Genomic DNA, 22,593 nt, shown 5'->3' with positions numbered 1-22,593 from the left:
TGAGTTGGACTTACCTTCGGAAATCCGAGTTCACCTTGTGTTCCACGTGAGTTGTTTGAAAGAACAATTAGGACAAGGTGAGTAGATTGACCCAATTGAGGTGTCAGAAGTGGTGCAGCAATGGAAGCATAGACAAGTACTCAAATACAAGACAAAAGAGAAAGAAAACAAAAGAACACTACAAAAGAAGAGAACTCAGAGATGTGCTCGAGAAATGGGATCCATATACAAACACGAAAATGACGTATACAACAATGAGTCTCTGCCTGTGTGGGCACCGGCACCAACACCGGCACCTCTCTCCAATAGGAAGACCACCTGAAGAATGATGATAACTAAATGAGAGGAGAAGGAGCCACTGAATAAATAGGCCCAAAATATGCCAAATATGGCAGCTAGTCGGGCAGCATTTAATGCTGGTCGGCCAGTAATAAATGCCTAAATAATCACTAAGATGACCACCATAAAATGCCTAAAATACCCAGTAATGTCAAGCATAACCCAGACTCACACATGAACTGACTAGATTGATAACATTAGGAAGTCCCACGGCTTGAGAATGCTACTCATAATGTTTCACTCAAACCTGAATTGGTTCTTGACCTTAGGACTAAACAATCCTATCACACCATTTATCCCAAGTATTTGGTCAAGTGGAAAACCCGCTTAGAGGCGGACAACAATCATGCATAAGGGGGGAAGTGTTATGTCCTTGGACATCCGGATGGGCCCTAACAACACTAGTTGCGGTGGTTACAAAGTCACTTGGTGTGAATGCACTCTAAGGACACTTCGAGGTTAGGGCAGCAGATTTCTATTTATAGGACTCAAGGCTCTATTGTGCAAATTCATGATATGGCCACCACTCTTGGACTCTTGGCCCATTTGTCGACACATCCGTACACTAGGATGGTATGGACTAGTGTTATATGATGCCAACCCTTGGGATGTAGTCGTGACGCGGAGTGCTACTAGTTCCCAAGCTTGGGGGTGAGCCTATTTGGCTCTATAGCTAGGAGGTGAGTCTAATGTCCAGTCCCTTTTCTAGTGACTTTGGCTTGCATCGTGTCTCATGTGCAAGTTGGATCCTAGGGGGATGTTTCAATAAGATAAAGGGATGGGGGATGGGAGGAAGGCTGGTCATAGCCCGCATTGCAATCCACATCTCGATCTTTTTGGTCTTTACAAGGAGCTCACACTAATTGATGGAGACCCACTAGTCGTAATGTATGGACATCCCTCTTAACCAACCCCCTTCTCAAGTTTGGAAGGGTTATTTGATTAGTCTATCACTCCTCACATGGACTTTGGTCCTCAAGCCCATCATGCCTCCATTGAGGGTATGCGCAATCAATCTTTGATCTCTTCTTTTAGTTGCTAGCTACTTCCAATTCCCAACCAAAAGCAACCGAGCCCACTTTCCACATGACCAGCCGTCAAAAGGATCATGGTGCATAGTGCTTTTCTTGGTTTGGATACCTTATGGCGCTAACCAAGAAGTGACCCCCCATTCCCACCCATATATATTCAAATTGTTGCATGGCTTGCTCAAGTTTATACTCTCCCTTCCGCTATTCCTTTTCTTACTCTATTACATCATCTTGAGCTTACCCATCTTTTGGTAGTAAGTTCTCTTCTTAGCCTTTTTAAGGCACCAAAAGCATCTTCATTGATGGCGCATCCTAAGATTTCATACAAGTACTTATGCTTGATTTGCATTTCAATAAGGGATTAACATTGTAAGCATCTTCTAGTTTTGGTTGGGCCCAAAGACATGGATAGTTCACCACTCCTATGGCAGCATCTTCCTTGTTTACCCTCTTGGATCACCATGGAGGCTTCTCCCAAGTCTAAGGTTTGAACCTTCCTTGGGACTACCACAGAGATCATTCTTTTCACATGTTTCCAACTCATACACATGCTTCTTCATTGGGTGTTTTTCCTCACAAAACCCCTTTGACATCAAACATAATGGAGCCAGTGCTTACTTCTCCTTCCACCTAGAGTATTGATCATATGGTGACGGGAGGCAGTTTTTCCCCTTGGTATTCACAATGACTTGGTATTGTACTTATTTTATCTCTTGCTTGTATCTGGATGATCATTTTGTAGAAAAGTGATCGAGTGTGTAAACAATTCCCCTACAAAGGCATTGCTCAAGTGACACCCATTGCATGCATGTTCCCAAAATTGCATTACCCCTTTCCATTGCATTGTGTTTTGTGAATTGGACACTTAAGGATTACATTGGATGGTCACCCAAATGAAAACCCTTGCATCATGTAAAGCCATAGTTACTTGGAACAGGGAACGGGAACGGGGGGAACAACACGTGTCTTAAGTGCCCCAAATATGCTCTACATGACCCAAGTTGCCCCAAAGAATGTCCCTCTAATTGTCCCAATACCCCTCAGTGCTCCAAATTGACCCGAATGTCCCAAAATTGACTCGATTACCCCCATAGCTCCAAATTGCCCTAATTATCCCAGTTTCCCTTGAAATTAGACAATATAAATGGATGATTACCTTGGAATTGAGAATAGACTGAAATTTGATTGTGATTTGCAAGAGTTCATAATGCATCAAATTTGAACTTTGCATGGACTCCTGATTGGCTTGTGGGTTGTCTTGACACTTTGAATATTCAATGCGAGAGAGAGAGAGAGAGAGAGAGAGAGAGAGAGAGAGAGAGAGAGAGAGAGAGAGATTTGTGTGTGCACATTAGGCGATGGAGATGGGTGAACATGTGGTAGAAGTGTGATACAAAGAAAAAGAAAAAACGTGAAAAACCTACTTTTTTTGTCAATAGGCCTGGAACGGCCATTCCAAACATGGAACGGCAAGGGGAATGGCAGGGAACGGCAAGGAACGGCAGGGAACGGCCTTGGGAACGGCAAGGAACGTTCCCTATCCATTTCACCTCCTCCAAGGGTCTAGAATGCGTTAGGCCGTTCCTACAGGCTAGAACGGCCGTTCCCTATTTCTATGTGTAAAGCATATCTTCCTTTTACCTATTCAAAGTGATCAACTTGGATCCACATGCACAACATTTGCAACAATGTTACCTCATCGTTCCCTTACCATTCACACCCTTGAGGATGGTCATGTACACTGACTATATTTTATGGATCTTGAGAGCAAGATTCATCCCAAAAAAAAAGCCATATTTTAGGCTATTCAAAAGAAGATATCCATCACTTTGCAAATCCTAACAAGCCCTCAGACTCCTATGTGACAGCCTTGGTCCAATACCTTGGTCTCTTTAGCATGGGACCTTCTAGGTAAAAGCAAGTAGAGTATGCTCTCTCCGGCCTAGAGAGAGAGAAACCCATTGACCATGTTGTCTATGAAGAGTAAAAGGGGGAGTTGGACAGAGAGGAGGAGCCCATTGGAGTTCCAATCACTGAAGGGGATAAGGGGGAGTTGGAAGGAGAGAAGGAGCCTATTGTAGGACCTATAGAAAATGAGCAATAGATACATGAAGATAATGCTCATCTAGTAGAGCTTTTTCGTGTAAAAGGGACAAAGTGCTACCATGTGCTCACTACCATTTTCAATCCTCAAGTTATATGAGGCCATTAGTCTCTTTGTACATTCTAATCGTTTCTATACTCTCTTCTTCCCTTGAGGATTCATCAAATTGTGTTGCCACAAGTGTTGAACTTTATGTGCTCTATGTTTATCCTAGCATCTCCTTAAAAATGACTCCATAGAAAGGTGATGATAAAGCAATCCGCATCATGTCACTCCAAATCTTCCAACACCTCATTAGATACAAGAAATGGATCTAGTGAAATGGACCAAGACTTCAAGGAGGTTTGGCGGAAATCCAAAAACACCATCATTACATCGTCAAAATTTTGGTACACATGTGCCCACCCCCTTTACTACACACCTAGCTTGCCCAACCTCCTCTATGCCCTAGAGCCACATCCCACAACCTCAACTTTTTAAGTTCTTCCATAGTAAAAATATATATAATAGCAAGGCCCAAGAGCAGGATTGTCCTTTTGGTGTGCACAATTCGAATGATTTACAATATGTTAAACTTCAATAGTGGGGACTCTTGAAGCATACATCCATCCTTCATCAGGTATATCTACATCTTCTGTTTCATTTGAACATGTAAACCACTCTTCTTAAATCCCTACCATCCCACCTTCTTCTGATCCACACCCCAATTTCCTCTCTTCTTCATTCCAAAAACTTAGATTATACTCCACTTCCGCATCCAACACACTAAGAGTTGGATCCTCCATCTCTGCTCCTAGTACTTTCTCTTTCTCCACACCATATTCTACCTACCCTCACTTCACTATCTCTTTGCATCCTCGTACATCGTTAGGGAAATTGCCACCCTTTAATACTACGCCTTCCACATACCCACAAGTGAGTACTTTTTACCCTAGGACAACTATGATGAGCATCCCCCTCACCACCCCCGATCACTCACCTTCCCATTCATCGACCTTCCAGTCACATGGATTTCTATCCTCTCCTTATGGTACATTGTCCCACACTCCATGGGTCACTCCTACATAGGGATTTCCATCTTTTGCTCCAGATATCCCTCTCTCTCCTCCATGAGTTACTCATGCGATGACCATGCCCATGCCTAGCCAGCAGCCCATATTCACATTTGGATCCACTGTGCACACTTTTCACATGCATGGTGGGCACTCTAGGATTAATTCCCATGTGTACTCCACTCCCACACCCTAACCCCATTACAAAGCTTATCCGTCTCCTAGCACTACCACTCCTATTGCAATGGTTAAGAATGCTTCACAAATAAGACTCATATAAATGGGTCAAATTTCACCACTTGGTCGAACTTCATGCAATAAGTGCTTCAATCTCACAGTCTTTGGGATCTAGTCATTGATCTAGAGCCTATGCCAAATCCTCAACTCACCCACCCTAATCACATCCGTCAATGGAGAGCCTGCCAATACCACAACCAATGTTGAGCTAATGCAAGGTTTGCTTCCTAAGTTTCACTCTTGGTTGCAGCATTTTCTCCTCGCATCTAAGGGTTGGAGTCATCTCATTGACTGCTATATGGCACAAGATCACACTCTGCGTATAAATCTCAACTTTGAGCTTCAAGAATTTTCCATAAGGAAGGGCACAATCTGAAAGTAAAGATGATCAAATATCAGCAATTACTCGTCAATGAGTTTGCCACAACTTCACCAAAGTCAAATGACAATCAGGTTACGTTCTTCTTAAACAAGCTGCCTAAAAAATACTTCCACTTCATTCAACACATTATCTCATTAACCTGATTGCCAACCTTTCAGTAGTTGGAGTGTCAATTCTTGCATTACGCAAGGATGCATAATTAAGTCCACGAGGAGTCCTCCACGTACTCTTATTCAAAGAGGGGTTTGGTTACCTCTTCTTCGCAAGGGAAAACCGGAGGTGGCAAGAGCTCTCAAGATGTAAAGGCACCTCAAAGCAAGGGTGACACCCCTTCCTCAAATGGAACCAAAGAAATAAAACCCATCTAGCAACGACTCCCTAAGAAAAATAGATTTTGCACCCACTGCCAGGAGATTGGACTATGTGGATAAGGAGTGTCGTACCTAGGCCCAAGGTCTTCCTCCTAAGAAACCACTATAAACCGTTGTAACTGTCTCCACTCCTGCTGGACAATCCAGTGGGGCTTTGCCTCTCGCTATTGCCCCATCTACTCCTTTTGGCACAATTACTATTGGACATGTGGCACGTGGACAGCCTCAACAGCCCATATCTTTCACTACCCCTAAAGGATTAGCTGATTGGTTTGTTGGCTCCTCACTCATTGCACTCTTTGCATCCATTCCTAGGTCATTCTCTGCAACTCCATCTAGGACCACTTCTCCACCTTGTTAGGCATTTCATTGGCAATGACCTATTGATGGACATATGCGATAGTGACCACACCTTTAGTCTTTCCTTCTTCAGTCTTCCACTGCATTCACTCATACACGCACTTGTTGCACATCTTTCATTTAGCTTTACTTTTTTGTTTTGTTTTGCTTTGGAGCATCTTACTACTACTCTTTGTTTTACAAATTCTAATCTCTTTTGCAAAGTTTTGTATTTCAATCTAGGGCTAACATGTAGGTTTGCATTGGTCGTTCCTAGGCTAGAGACATGGGATGGGTATTATTCCTTTTGTGGTTTTATCTTCCTAGGAGATTTGCTCTTCTACCAATATGGAGGCTTCCCCTCTCGAGGCGGATCATGCAACATCTCTCTTGATGCTATCATGGCAGTAACTTCTATCTCACTCTTCTATTCGGGGTGCTTCATACTCATCTTCATCTCTCATCATGGTTCTCAGCACCAAACAAAGACTGATATTGGGCTCCTCTTCCTCCTTCGGCTTTGACATCCTCATCATGCAACATCTCTCTTGATGCTATCATGGCAGTAACTTCTAACTCACTCTTCTATTCGGGATGCTTCATCCTCATCTTCATCTCTCATAATGGTTCTCAGCACCAAACAAAAACTAATATTGGGCTCCTCTTCCTCCTTCGAGGCAGATCATGCAACATCTCTCTTGATGCTATCATGGCAGTAACTTCTACCTCACTCTTCTATTCAAAGTGCTTCATCCTCATCTTCATCTCTCATCATGGTTCTCAGCACCAAACAAAGACTAATATTGGGCTCCTCTTCCTCCTTCGGCTTCGACATCCAAGGTTAAGAGAGGGTTCCTACCCTTTCATGATATTCTACAAGTTATGGTACTTGTCTTCAATATCAACCTCCTCCCCCGGCCCCTCCCTCCTTCTCCTTTGCATTGCATGCTTTCATCAAAAGCACACTTGGGCAAGTAAATAATTTCCCCAGGAGAAACATTATCTAAGTGATACCTCTATTGCATGCGCATACTACCCTATACGTCTCATTGTGCAAAGCACCCTTGAGTGAATCTTGAGCTATATCCACCAGTAGTTCTTCACCACCACCTCACCATCCTTCATCAACCTTTCCCTCCTCATCGACACCCTTGAGTGCAGTTGGGTTCCATCTGCCTTTGCAAGTCCTGGTAGGCCACTGGGCAGCCGACGACTACCCTTTGTCTGATGCCTTGGCAAAAAAATTATATGTATAACTTTAAAGTCTATACCTAAATTGGGACTTCAAATAATACACTTCAAACGTTAGAGTCTTTACACTAGAGTTTACATATGGAGAGCTTGCGAGTGGAGGTAGAACATAGGGCAAAGGAGAGCTTGAGGGAGTAAGGAGTAGAAAGCTTGTGAATAGAGTTTGAGAGTAGAGAGCTTGAAAGTTGACCTTGAAATTAGAGAGGGAGAGAATATATTGCTAGAAGAAGAAGAGGGTTTTTTTTTTTTTTTTTTTTTTTTTTTGCCGGGAAGGGGACATGTGTTGTGGGAAAGGAAGCCTAAACACCACCTACAACTACCCCAAATGGTCACAAACAGGCACTTTAAAACAGTCAGACAGTTTGGATCGAACACCATCGGGCATGATCGGACATGTTGTACTGGACAGGACAGATTGGACTAGTCAATCTGTCCATCAACAGGGACAACTAGGCCTTGGCTAGCAATATGTTCTTAACCAGCTTGCAGCAGAAGGAGGCAAGCCGCTCATTTTCCACAGGCCAGGGATGGATGCATTCCCACCAATGTAGAATAGCCTAGACTTGGCCACTGTGCAGCTCAGCCACAACAAGCTACTAAATCACGTGATCAAGATGGATAGCACTGAGATAGACATTGAGAAGACAAGGACTGCTCCACAGAACAAAATCAAGTGTTTACCATGAGTTCACTGAAAAGATCCTCCAAAAGTGTTTACCAGTAAACACATGGAATTTTGCAACCAAGCAGTGTTCTACATTACCTGCAGGCCAAGCAGTCATGAAGAGTCACCTTTACTGGCTCCACATCAAGAACTTGATTTGGTCTTCTTAGCTCCACAAGATTTGATTGCAAGGCTTGTGTCTGTAAAAGCCAATTTATCATCATCAAAAAGCTCAATCAGAGTAAAATGCCCATTACTCTAAATGTAGTAACCAGTCAACAATCGAAACTCACAGAGCATTGAAAATCAAGGCCAAGCCCCATAAACAAAACAAACCAAAAGGAACTGTTCTCCTTAAAATACGATCAGATTCAGACCTTCTCGGTCTGTTTAGGCCAAGTTTAAACAAGGCTATATGTGTAAGCATCGATATAAAATGCATGATCATACCAGGTCTCGAATTGGATGTTACATCGAGCACCATTGTCTCATAATTACAAGTTACGACGGTCTTAATTAAAATCACAGTAAGAAAAGGCCATCGCAAGTCTAGAAACACGATAAGTTCTGAGACAAAATTGAGCTGCAGACAAAGTACCTCTTTTCGTTTGCCATTGAGAGACACAACGCAAGACTGAGATGGAGCAATAAAATCGTTCAAATCCCCTAACTTCAGAGCTGGTGAGAATCTTTCGGACATGCTGCGAGTGCCAGGAAACTATCACAATTCAATGAGTCGGTGCCTCTCTCTCTCTCTCTCTCTCTCTCTCTCTCTCTCTCTCTCTCTCTTTTCAATGACTCGGTGCCTCAGGATTTTGTGAACACAACTCCCTTCGATAACCAGTCTCTCTCACATAGTCTCTCTGGCACACACATACACACACACACACACACACACACACACTCTCTCTCTCTCTCTCTCTCTCGTTGGTTTCCTGTTTCTTCGTATTTGCATTTAGAGCTACATAACATCATTAACGCCCTTAGAACCGCCCTCTTTTCACTACACAAGGTAACGAAGCCAGTAAAAACGCCTTATTTTATAACAAGGTACCTAATGAGTCTCACTAAGAATTGCCCAGTTTAATTAACAACTTCATCTTGTATGGTCCTGCCATTATGTTTTTTAGATTTTTTGGGATGAATTTGTATAAATTACAATATTAAAACAAAATACTTTTCATTATTGATTTTTATAAATTTTTGTAAATGTATTTTTGAAAAATATTTATATAAACTAGTGATATGCATATTATAACAAACTTTTTTTCCATGGAATTTGCACGTAATTTGTACCAAAGTAAAAAAGTTGAGAAGTACATCAAAATGGTACACTCCCTTATGCTGATTATATATTGTTTACGTGGCCTGATTGAGGGTAGCTTAGGTGGCTCCTACTTATTAGTTACATTGTATGGTCATGGGAGAGGAGTGTCATATGGGGGATCAAGTCTGGTATTCTGGGAAGGTGCCTTTAGCTTGAAATACGGATGACCAGTATGCCCCTTGATGTTCGAGCTGCTAGAACTCTTGGTGGACTAGCATCCTCCTTATTTCTAATGGCACTTCTTCTTTATCCAACTCCACAGCTTTCCAGCAACTTGCATTGGGAGGCAAGCCCAGCGAAGACTGCATTTTCCATTTAAGCAAGGACCACTACTACCATTTCCCTCATTTTCATGTTCCAGGCTGCTTCTTTCTACCCCTTGGTCAACTTAATCAGCAAGCGCATGACTTCCAATTTTGCTTCCATCCCTGTGATGAGTCCCGCATGGTGTAGCACCTACAAAAAAAATTTAAGAGTTAGATTGGTTTGGCTACTTTTGAAATCTCCCCTGAACACATCTAAGTTTCTTTGCAACCAAATGTTCCAGTCATCCCCCTTACATAGATCCAGACTAATGAGGGAATCCCATTGGCTTCTCCCGATAGAATCTCCTTCCAACTGAGCTGATAAGGGTAGCAATGAAATATAACTTTATACAACTAGCTCATTGTGTTCCCATTTTGGGAGCATGTTATGAAAATATGTGACAAAGTTTCATCTCCTTTGCCCACGCCAAGGACAGATTTCAGCCCCCACTCCAATGCTTCTAACCTTCTCTTAAGTTGATACACTTTTGCAAAGAATAAGCCACATAAGGCTTGAGACTTTTGGTTGTATTGCTATTGACCAAATTTGTTTAAACTTAAACTCCCATTGGTCTTTTGACCAAGATAGATGTTATATTTGGTTGAGTTTCTATATTATATGTCAGTTGGAAGGGGGGAGGTTGGGCATGGGGGAGAGCTTCTCCTTCTTCCAATAGAATGAGTTAGCACCAAAATTTTCCATTAACTTGAATAAGACATTGGAACATTATTATGCCAGATCACTCTCCTTTCTAAGATAAATGCTATAACTTTATTGCCAAGCCTAAACTTTAATTGCAAGGGTCTATTGTCAAGCTAGTTTTTAGAGGGGAGTCCCACATATCCTTCTAAAATTTTGAGGCCTTTCCAGTTGAGCTGAGTTACTTGCTTTAGATGCTGTAATGGGCACGGTGGTACAATTATATTGAGCCAGATGGAGTCATTCACTAGCATCACATGTTTTTTGTTGATTTGGTGAGGTGAAGGAGGGACTTGAATTGAGTCCATGCTCCCCATTACTGTTTGACTAGTGGGGTGGCTCCTATGGGAATGAATTTGAAGTCAACAAACATCATTATATGGGGGGCTATGTTGTTGAGCCATGGGCAAGCAACAACTTTGAATTTGGTCAAGGAGTGAACAAATAGGGCAGCCCAGTCTTCCTTAGGGTGGGACATGCTTCTAAGTACCCACTTGCAGGTGAGCTTGTTGGCAAGAGAGTGCATGTCTAGAATTCTGAGGCCACCTAGTTTTTTTGGTAAGGTACATGTTTTCTAAGCTACTTTGGGGATTTTGAATTTATTGGAATCTCCACCCCAAAGGTAGTTTCTGCACAGGGACTCAAATGGGGGGATGTTGGAACTTGAGGGCTACCAACATGATAGGAAGTATACACAAGAGGGGAGGATGATGTGGTTGAGAATAACTATTCTCGAGGCGAATCCCATCTTTAGATCATTCCACTTGTTGATTTTGGTCAAGAGTATGTCTATTACCCATTGTCATCTTTGTTTCATGGTCACATCAAACCCCATTGGAACCCCTTAGGAGCCAAAATACAGATCCTTCTTGGATGGGTTTGCATCTTGCTTAAAGGGGGGGATCTTGGATGAGCGTTTTGGACCTTGTTTTAGGGTGGTTTATTTTAGAGCCAAAAGTAAGGTAGAACGTCTCTAAACATGCCCAAAAAGAGGAGATAGATACAGGATCATTGTTCAAAGTTGAATTGGTGTCAACTACAAACAAATTTAAAATCATGTCTTTGGCTCCCCCCAGTAGTCTAATTCCTCTTATGCAACCTTTCTAATATTGCTCCTCTATTAGACACCCTAATCCATATGCAGCTATAGCAAAGAGAAGAGGGGCGAGCGTGCACCCATGTCTAATGGAATGTTTGAGAGGGAATGGGGGTGTGAGGTCTCCGTTCACAATGGTTCTCGTCGTTGCATTCCCAAATAGAATAGAGATAAACTTGATAAAACAACAGCCTAGACCCATGTCAAGGAGGGCTTGGAGAATAAAGTCCCACTCCAACCTATCATATGCTTTGTTGAAGTCAAATTTCAAAAAGATATAGTTCTTAATATTCCATTGTGCAAATCCAATCCTTCCCAAAGGTTGATTATTGTGTCCAAAATGTATCTACCTTTGACAAAGCCGTTTTGCTCCTTCCTAATCCATTTGTAAAGGTGGGTAGAGAGCCTTCTGGCAAGTGTCTTAGCTAGGCTGTGTTTAGACAAGTGATCTGGTCTCCAATTCCCTAGTATCTCTTTCTCCTCATTCTTATGGATTAGTTTGACAACTCCTTTGTTAAGGAAGGCTAGAAGGGACCCAATCTGAATTGACTCTTTCCACACCTCCAATAGGGGGGGATGAGTAAATCCTTAAATGTTTGAAAGAATTCATTCAGTAACCCATTAGGGCTGTGAGATTTGCCCCTTGCCAAAGTCTTTATAGTGTCAGTCAATTCGAAGCTAAGTATATCCACCTCTAGGACGGTGGCTATTTCAAGGGGAAACTGCCCCTTTTCGTGCATCTGGAGACCTTGGCCTTGGCTTGAATTTGTGGGGGTGTAGGAGCTCAAAATACATTGAATATATTAAAGAAGTGTGTGTGGACAATCGCTAAGTTTTCATTCTATGAGACTAGGCCATGGTACCATCCTCTTTCCTTAGAAAGTGAATTTGGTATTTACTTTGTTTTTGTTTGAGTTGTTTGAAGTTCCCTTTAGTTGGTCTATCTACTTTGTCTACCCACCAATCCTCGAAGAATATCTGCAGACTCTCCACCTCAATTATTTCCTCCCTTCTAAGAGTTGTCTTCATCATAAGGAATTTTTCTTGGAGATTGTGTTCTCCCGAGTCAATCCTCTTCTCCAATTGGATGATGTCTTGATATGTTCCTAAAAGGTGAGAAGGATCGAAGTTTGCACTGGAGAGTTATGGTAGGAGAGCAAGAGCAAGAAAGAGAGAGACAAGAAATGGGAACTCCAACGGTCACAATGTGTGACCGGACCTTCTTTATTCAAACTATCACTGAAAGAATAAAGAATAAAGTGACGATGACGAGCGCCTGCCACCTGCAATGTGTAGTGGTGGTTGACTGTCAGTGTAGTAATACACAGGCAGCTAGGCGAAGGTGCCTTTACCCCCAACAACCTCCCACTTAAAGGCGAATCTGCCCTAGTGAGGAGTGAAAAGAAAAAAGAAAAATACAGTACAACATGTACACATGTACAACAGGATGAGGAAAGACGTCATCTCATCCCATGTCCATCAACCTCCTGAGGAAGGCAAAGTGCTCTATAGAGAGGCTTTTCTGAGCAGATTTGCAGGATTCTAGTCAGTCGAGATCTTGACAAGGTCAACAGACTTGTCCTCAATGACCCCACGTATGAAGTGATACCTCACCTCAATGTGTTTCGTCTTTGCATGGGAGACCGGATTCTTGGCTAACTGAATAGCACTCATAGAATCCGAATGCAGTGTAGGGATAACATCAATACCAAGGTCAGCAACCAAACGACCCAACCAAATGGCCTCCTTGCAAGCCTCAGTGGCTGCAACATACTCTGTCTCTATAGTAGAAAGGGCAGTGCATTTTTGCATCCTGGACATCCAAGAAACAGCACCTCCAGCATAGGTGAATACATAGCCGGAAGTGGACTTCCTACTATCTGCATGTCTTGCATAATCAGAGTCAGTGTACCCCACGACTCCTGTATCCTGGCTACCATAGCATATGCACATATCTGCAGTGCCCTTCAAGTACCTCATGATACCCTTCACGGCATCCCAATGCTTCTTGCCAGGTGTAGCCATATAGCGTGCCACAACACCAACTACAAAGGTGGTGATCATGGCATACATAAGACTGCCCACTGCGGATGCATAGGGAATCTTGGCCATCTCAACCCTCTGCTCATCTATCTGTGAACAATCAGCCTATGATACCTTCACATAAGAAGGCAATGGACAACCAATAGGCTTTACGTCCTGCATGCAGAAGTGCTCAAGGACTTTATGAATGTACTCCCTCTATGACAAGCAGAGGAGTTCTGATGCCTGTCACATCTAATGCGCATACCAAGTATGTGAGCAGCCTCTCCCAGATCTTTCATCTCAAAGATCTTCTTGAGTTGAGCCTTAAGAGCATCTAGCTCATCATGAGCTTTCCCTGCTATCAACATATCATCCACATAGAGTACCAAAATCAATAAAGAACCATCACGGGCTTTCTTCTGTAAAGACACGGATCCATAGCACTCATGCTATAGCCCTGTGACTGCATAAAGGCATCAAATTTATGATACCACTCCCTGGGTGCTTGCTTCAAGCCATAAAGACTTTTCTTCAATTTGCACACTAGGTGCTCCTTGCCAGGTTCTGCAAAGCCCTTAGGCTGCTCCATATAAATCTCATCATGCAAGTCCCCATGTAAAAAAGCCGTCTTGACATCCATCTGGTATAAATCCAAGTCAAGCTAAGCAACCAAAGCCAAGACTAAGCGCAGGGTGGTCATCTTAACCACAGGAGAAAAGACCTCATCAAAGTCCACACCATGCTCTTGCTTAAAATCCTTTGCTGCCAATCTAGCCTTGTATGCCGGCTTGGGGTGTCCAGGGGTACTTTTCAGCTTGTACACCCACTTGCATGGCAAAGCCTTCTTGCCCTTAGGCAAGGAAACCAAATCCCAAGTCTCATTCTTATGCAAGGAGTCTATCTCATACTGCATAGCCCTCTCCTAGGAGTGACTGTCACCCCTGCGCATAGCCTCATCATAAGTGAAAGGCTCTCCTGCATCTGTAACCAAGACATAATGCATCGAGGGCTGAAATCTATCAGGTGGATGTCTGTCTCTAGTAGACCATCTCACGGCAGGCTCTACTGCCTGCCTAGCTGCCTGTCCAACACCCTGACCATTAGCACCTATTGCAGTTGTAGGCTGTCCAACTGGCTATGCAGGAGCTCTCGGCTCCTCCTGAAATATGACCCTGTGGATCTCAACAACTCTCTCAGGCTGCCTATGCATCTTGTTTTCATGGAGGACTAAATCATGACTGCGGATGACTTTCCGTGCCTACGAATCCCAGAGATGGTAACCCATCTCGCCTGCATCCCCATAACCAAGGAAAATGCATTCGCTACTTTTAGGATCCAGCTTACTTCTCTTGTCCCTGGGCACATGGCAAAATGCCTCACATCCAAAGACACGAAGATGCCCATAAGAGGGAGGTTTTCCAATCCATACCTCCTCTGCAACATGGAAATCCAAACCACTAGAAGGTGATTTGTTTATGATATGCACAGCTGTACTAAACTGCCTCAGCCCAAAAGCTCTGTGGTAGGCCTGCATGGCTAAGCATACGGTGTACACGCTCCTGGATGGTTCTATTCATCTGCTCATCCAAACCATTCTAGGGGGGGTCTAGGGGGCGGTCAACTGATGCTTAATACCCCTCTCATCACATAACTGCTCAAAAGCATGTGAGACATACTTACCCCCATTATCTGTCCTTAGGCGTTTTAGCCTATATCCACACTGGTTCTCAACCAATGCAAGCAATCTCTGAAACACAGCCAAGACATCGGATTTCAGCTTAATAGGATAAGCCCAAACTTTTCGTGAAAAATCATCTATGAAAGTAACAAAATATTTGGCACCACCCATAGACTAACAAGGCATGGGCCCACAGACATCCGAATGTACCAATGCCAAGGGGGCTCACTCATGTGTGGCCTACCAGACTTCTTATGCGTAGACCTAGTCTGCCTGCCATAAAGACAATGCTCACATGAATCAAAACATGCATAATCAAGGGGCGGTAAGTACTACAAACCAGAAAGCATTTTCATTCCCTTCAAAGACATATGGCCCAAACGGGCATGCCAAAGAGATACATGTGGGATAGAACCCACATACAAAACATGATTAAGGGAAGAAGCGGATACAATCAAGGGATAGAGGCTGCCAGCCTTGGCACCTCTCGCAATCACAAGTCTGCCACGAGTGATCTTCCATGTAGAGTCTCCAAAAGATACATGATAACCTGCGTCATCAAGCTGTCCAGCTGATATGAGACTGCGTGTCAAAGCAGGTACATGATGTACATCCTGCATAACAAAACTACTGCCAGAAGGAAACTGCAGCCTAACATCACCAATGCCCACAATATCAAGAGAGCTGCCATCACCCAAGCGCACAGAACCCAAAACAGTACAATGCGAATGAAACCACTCTCGGCAAGGTGTCACATGAAAGGACGCACCTAAGTCCAAGAGCCAACACTGTGCATATATAGAGTGTATCTCTGTCATCTGCGAGAAGCACTAGAAGAAGTTGCAAGGATATAATCATCATCAACATCCTCAGGCTGCATAACATTGATCTCTTCAATTTTAACACTGGACTTTGCAGGCACTATGCTGCGATTAGAATACTTATCCTGCACTTTGTCTTTCCCCTTATCTTTGCGCCTTTCATTGTGCAATTCATGGCATTGGGGCTTAATATGGCCCTTTTTCCCACAATGGTGACAAGTAACATCTACTTTCCTGCCACGGGATTTGCTATGTGACTTTCCACGAGACTTGGACCGAGATTTCTGAGAATCCCGTCCACGGTCACTGCCATTGCCATGCTTTCCATATCCATCATTCCTACCTCTAACTATCATAGCATGCGACACACGAGAGGTATCCAAATTCTTACGGTTAACCTCTTCCTGCAGAAGAGCACTCTCAACATTAGATAATTTCAAGGTAGCAGTAGAGGTACATAATGCAATGCAAAATACATCCCATGAGTCATTAAGAGTACCAAGCAAGAAAAGAGGAGTGACATCCTCTGCAAAAGTGATGTCCTGTGAAGTCAAGTTCTTGAGTATAGCATGGAACTGGCTCAAGTGAGCAGACATGGTCACATTCTCCTTCATGCACAGATCCATAAGCTGCTTCAGCCAATACATGTGACTCGCTGGACTTTTCTTGTCATAGAGATTCTTGATTTTATCCCACAACTGCCATGCACTCCGTTCTTCCTCAAATACATTGTAATGAACCTGTTCTGTGAGAGATAATACAATATGGACTTGCATAACTCATCAAGCTCAAACCATTCCTCATCTGGCATAGTTGCAGGCGGCTACCCACCACTGAACCTCAATGGTTTGATCTACGATTTCTGCACCAATATTGCCAAATCTGGCTCTTCCAATAAGAGTAATTCGTACCATCAAGCTTAGTGATGTTGAAAATAGCATGATCAATGGATGAACTCGCCATAATGCAGGCTGGAAGACTGCAGATAGTTCAAAACTGCTTGTTGTTTACTACAGAAAATGACCAAAAAGTCACCAAAATCAAGAGAAAATGGCGAGAAAATTGTAACCAAAGCTGCTACCCACCAAGCACTAGTGAAAGTACATCATTTCAGAATATTTCAACATGAAAAATCCATGTCAGTCCGGAGTTATATGCTTGTTGTAATAAATGACAGCAGAGTACTGTGAGAGTCAATTTCTGACCAAATCACTGCACCAAGTCAATAAATGACAATCAAGACATGACCAGCCATAAACGGGTATAAATTAGCACCGAATAGTCATCAAGACCTTGAGCAAACATCCAAACATGTCACTAAAGCATCCGTCTCAGTGAGTAGGCATACCTCCTAGGCAGTAGAGCAAAGTATACATAACACTAGCAAGACCTAACACCAGTAGGTGTATGGTAACTAGAGTGCAAAGCCCAAGCTCATGTCAAAAGCAACTCCAAGATATCAGTACATGAACCATGCAACATTTTAAGTGTAAGGGATCCCAAAGTCTCAAGTATCTACAAAATGCTCAAAATAGCATAAACCTCCTGCTCAATGTCAGTCAAGCATACAAGATGCTCCCACTGGCTCAAAAGGCAGATAAACACGCTCAACAGCTCAAGCAACCAAGTCAAAGTACCAAAGACATGTAACTAAGACAATGCCTCAATAGCATCCAAGGTCGTAATGGAAAAAGCCAAGTCGTAACGGAAAAATCCAAGTCAATGTCCAACTACTCAAGGGAATACTCAAATGAATGTCGAGACGAGCTTAAACAACTGCCATCCATAGCCAAAGCATAAAGCATTCACCAAGACATCATAACCCGAACTGGGTAGCCTAGGCATGAACCATGTCATAGATAAAATGCCAGCTGCAAAGAAGTGACAGTCAAACCCAAATCGAGCTCTAATCTCAGCTCAAAAGCATTCCGGAGCATAAACAAGACATGTGGCATAGTCCAAATACATCATGACATCATACCGAGTAGTCGGGAGCACCCCGTGACCAATAAGCATAACCCAACTGTAGCATAAATAGATTCAATCCTAAAGTTTCCAGCAACATATAACCTCTATAAATTGAGCAAATTAGTGCTCAATCCAAGCTCAAATCCATAGGCAAACCATAGGCATACATTCCCGTATGTATAGGCACCAATCGGGCATAATCAAACATCAAATGCCAAGACCTATAAGCATAAAATTGAAGTAACAGTGGCTGCCTTGTTTTGGACAGATCTAGGATTGTTCAAAATAGTCAATGGCTGAGCTAAATCAGCTCCAAATGTGTCTCACATAAGAGGCATAACATCCACAAGTGATCAGGTATCAATAGACATCAGTAGAAGCATCACATGAGTCATAGGCATACAAATACATGCTGTCTCAGACCTAAAATCTGTTGCAAAATATTTTGTCATCGGAATTTGGCAAATCCAACATCACGATCGTGTCCGGAGCGTGCCAAAACCCCAACTTAGACTCTTACCTTGCCTGAATCGGGTTCCGAATGCTCGATATATGACAAAAATAGTAATTTTTGGGCCAGATTTTGAATCAAGCGCAAAAAAAACGTGAGTTGACTGGTGGGATCTGCTGTCCCACGTGTCAACAATGGGGCCCAAAGGGGGCACAAATGGGGGCCAAAGAAGGCCTACACCAAGCCTTAGCAAGTCTTGATAGGCTGGAAGCAAGATCCAGGTGAAGGAAGCTCCAAGAGGTGTGAGCTATGGCTGCCCACAACCTGTGAAAACCCTGTTTACCTAGACCTGTGGACTGAGATAAATCTTTGAAATAATGAAGCAATACCTCAATGTCAATGCCCTGATGGTGCCTCAATAGGCCGGGAAGAAGCTCGGGAAGCTGAGGAGTGATGGGAGCTCAAGAGAATGAGCTATAGCTGCTGGGAAGGAGACCCAATGCGAGTGGGGAGTCGAGGGGAAGCTAAGAATGCCACAAGCCAAGCTCAAGTTTGAGCTCCATCCTCTTCTTCTCGAAATTTGCTGATCAAATCCTTTGTACCCACTAACCAAATGAGGGGGTTGAGAAATAGAAGTGGTAGGAGATGGAAGTGGAATAAGTAAAAGAGGATGAAGAGATGGTAGGCAAAATCATAAAATGAGGAATAAGCTAAAGAAGGAGTGGCTGAAAATGTAAGCAAATCAGTTAGGAAAGGTGTCAATTGATAAGCGGGAAAAGTAGAAGGTATATGGATAGATGGAGAAGGACATGGCGGAGAAGGGGAAAAGACTCGATCTTCAATGAAAGAACAATAGGTAAATATAGGAATTTGAGGAAAACCTTGAGGTTGGAAAAGGAGAGGTAAGATAGCTGCTGAGTTGGATTTATAAAGGGAAAAATAAGCATCATAGCGATGGGCCATTTGTTGATAGTACAATAGGCTAGAAATAGAGGGACCTAAAACAAATAATCTATGGTAGGCATCAAAGAAGGATGAATCAAATGGATGGCTCTTGGAAAGATAAGCTAGGAGATCCACCCTCAGTTGGTTAGTACTCTGCACATAAGTAGAAGTTGTATTCTGGCGTTGGTTCAGGACTACAAAATCAATCATTGAATGCCATGAAGTGTTAGGGCAAGTAGCCACTTTAGAAGAATAGCACTGGAACATGCCATCTATCCTCAACTCCAAATGGTTGACATATAAGGCAGCTTGTAAGACCACATCCCCCACATACCAAGCAAGATCTACATCATCTGAAATTAACAGATCACCTCGTAGATACATGTAAGACAGCAACATGGTATCCGTCATCACAGAATCTTCAAAGACCATACGGACAACTTCTGTCAGCAAATCAGAAGACCAAGCCCCACTCCAACCATCCTCTGGAAGAGGGAGATCCATCGTTGAGAGCTTCACACAAAAGGTAAACTTTTGCAATTGATAGTGGACAAAAAAGGAATGGTCCGAAGAAACATACTCGTGAAAGTGATCAAATGTAGACCATAATAAATCCATCATGGACTGCAATCTTTCCACTTTATCTTGAAACAACGGACATAATGTGGCTTGTCTTTGGAGAACTGCCAAGTCTTGCTGAGATATAGAAGGAATCATAGGAACACTGGGGCTTGGAGGAATGGACCGTGACTGTGCCAGTTGGTCCTACAACTGCTTAATCTAGGAAGCTTGTGATTCCAATGTATTATGAGCAGTCTGCAAAGCTGACAGTTTCGTATCTAAAAGAGTCTTAAACTCTTGAGCTTCTTTGGACATTTTCTCTTTCTCTGCCAAAACTCTAGTGACCTCTGACTGAGCTTCTACTACTGAATTTTCAAAGAAGATATTTCTTCTCTTTGGATCTCAATCATTTGTGTCTGTTGCTCCATCTGCTTAAATAGATCGGCAAGAGTGTCTTTAGCAGAGGCTAACTCTGTAGTTGCCTTATGCATCTGATCTTTGGATTGCATCAATTCTTCATAGAAAGAAGCATATAACTGTTGAACACAAGCTGTCACTGAGAGTTTAATAGAACTCTGGATGTCGTTACAAAGGAATGGAATGGCATCCCCCCTGACACTAAACTATTCAGCGAAGGAACTGATATTTCCAAAGAACCTTCTTGATGTGCCCTGAATAAATTGTTGCATGTGAGGTAAGCAGGAAGGTCACTTCCAAAGGTAGCAGGAATTGTTACTAAAGGAATGACTGGGGGAATTTTCTCTGCTGTACGCTTCAAGTGCTTCCGCTGAATGACCAATGGAGGAGGGGAATCAAGATCCTCTATATCAATGGGTTCTGAATCCTCTAAAGGTGGAGGGGGAGGAACTGGATCAGATGGAGGAGGAGGTAGCACACCCTTCTTAAGGCCTGAGTATGTCAAGAAAGCATATAAATATGAACCATAGGTGACATTGGTAACATTCCCTCTAGTCACTTTGACAAAATGTTGGTCCATCTTTGTAAGAAGGTAAGCACTCCAATCAATGGCAACCCCTTTTAACACCATCCTAGAAGCTGTGAAGAGCTCCTTGGATAAATAGTGAGATGGTGTCTTGGTAGGCATGAACCTGTCTTGAAGAAATTGGCAGACTAGCTTCCAGAGAGGATCACTGATCATTGAAAAAGACACTCTTGAAGTGTTAATCACCTTCTTGACATCAAGGACCTCTTTAGTCGGCTTCTGTAACAGCTTGAGAGTCTCGTCATTTGAGAATAACTGTCTGGCTGTAACAAAGGGTTCTCCTTTGTAGGGAAGAGACAAAGCCTTCCCTAACCCTCTAGGTGTCAAAACCATGGAAGTACCACGAACCAAGCTCAATTTCTTACTGTATGACGCAAGAAACTCATCACATAGGGCTGGATCGTCTGGAATCAAAGGGAGTGAAGCAGTCACAAAAGTGGTAAGACCTGCTTTCGCGATAGGCTCAAAAGCCAGTAGGAAAGAATAATCCCTACTGATCAATGGGACATACTGAATAGAAGGAGGAGCATGAGGCGCCATTCAGATGGAATACACATACACCACAAACATAGACAATCACAGAGAATGCCTATAAAATAAAAAAATAGCTATAAAAAAGAAATCGATCAAAAGAAGCACACACACAAATGTAACTAACCAATTGACCATCCCAAACAACCCACATCCTAGAAAAAATTCGGCATGACCCCTACACATATGCGATCGAAAGCTTCATGCTATGCAACAAATAGTCACCTAAGACCCCAAAAAGAGAAAACAACTACAAACCGCACCCATAATCGTATCACACAATCAAACCATAATACCTTAAAAACCTAATCAGGACATAACCAGAACTTTGATAAACAATATTAGCTTAAAGGACTATACATGCCCATCCTATGAAGTGTATTTATTAAAAAAGAGAAAAAGTGCAGCGAGGGGAATGATTTTAGTGAAGGGTTCATTTTAATAAATTATTAACAATGGTTGAAATTTTATTAGGTTATAAACCTTAATAAGAAAATGACGATTCATTGTTAAATTGTTATTACAAATTATTAATGTGGAATAGTGCTTTTAACGAAACCCAGACTGCGATTCCCAGACTCATGTCTCTAAATGCATATTCATTGATTAAAAATTTAATGTGTTTGAAGCACTCTTCTTTTTCTACGCGTGCATTTTTGTGACGGCTGGTTCGTTTTTATTTAAGATTAAAGTGCCTCTGAAGCGCGCGTAGCGCGTGCAAAGTGAACGGCGGGTTGATTTTAAGTTATTAGAAAAATGTGTATTTAGCGCGAGTGCGCATGAAAAAGTGGGTGAATAAAGTTCATTTTAACAATTAACTATGGTTAAGGGATGACAAAAAATAAATAAAGCATACAAAATGGATACCTGGTAGGGATGTGTGCGCAAGAGACTGAAGGTGCACTAAGTAGTTCCAAATGCAAGTAATCCAATCAAAAAAGCAAAAACCATTGACTGAAAAAAATAAAGCACCTTAGTTTTTTTATTTTTTATTTTTTAATTAAAATAAATATCAAAGCAATATTAGGGGGATCACATTTGGTTTAGGCAATGCTCTTTAGTGTTTGGGTGAGATTGTTATTAGTATTTTTTGGATTTATTTATTGTAATTTAGGTGTGTTTTGATTGTGTATTTTATTTATTTTTCGTTGATTTTTCTTTATTATTTTTTTCTCTTTTTTTGTATATTTTTTTATTTTAAAATATTAGAAAAGCAATCAAATGTATTAATGGAAATTTATGTGATTTTTTTGAATTTAATTTTGATTTTTAGGAATTTTTAATGATTTTTCCTCAATTTGTAGTGAATTTTAAATATTATTAATTTTTTGACAATTAATTTTATGTATTATAATTAGCAAGATCAACCAAAAAATTACCAAATTGAGAAATGAAAATTTTAGTATTTTTTT

General features: G+C 42.1%; 1 protein-coding gene across 2 annotated transcripts in view; it reads right to left on the bottom strand.

Moving 5' to 3' along the window:
* NAR1 (ferredoxin hydrogenase) overlaps positions 1–8,717 on the bottom strand; it is a 78,857-nt gene extending 70,140 nt beyond the window's left edge. For both annotated transcript variants that reach the window (XM_087663845.1, XM_087663846.1), the window contains exons 1-2: positions 8,369–8,717; positions 7,870–7,970 (exon numbers count right to left, since the gene is read on the bottom strand). In XM_087663845.1, the coding sequence (XP_087519971.1) occupies positions 7,870–7,970; positions 8,369–8,470 (203 nt within the window). In that variant the 5' untranslated portion in view covers positions 8,471–8,717. The remainder of the gene's footprint in view (positions 1–7,869; positions 7,971–8,368) is intronic.
* Positions 8,718–22,593: the final 13,876 nt, after the last annotated feature.

This window comes from Lygodium microphyllum, chromosome 23 (assembly GCF_053477565.2).
Source record: "Lygodium microphyllum isolate KBCC chromosome 23, Lygodium_microphyllum_v1.1.10, whole genome shotgun sequence".
Classification (NCBI taxonomy): Eukaryota; Viridiplantae; Streptophyta; class Polypodiopsida; order Schizaeales; family Lygodiaceae; genus Lygodium; species Lygodium microphyllum.
The sequence above is the reverse complement of the archived record's forward strand: the minus strand, read 5'-3'. Positions and strand labels throughout refer to the sequence as shown.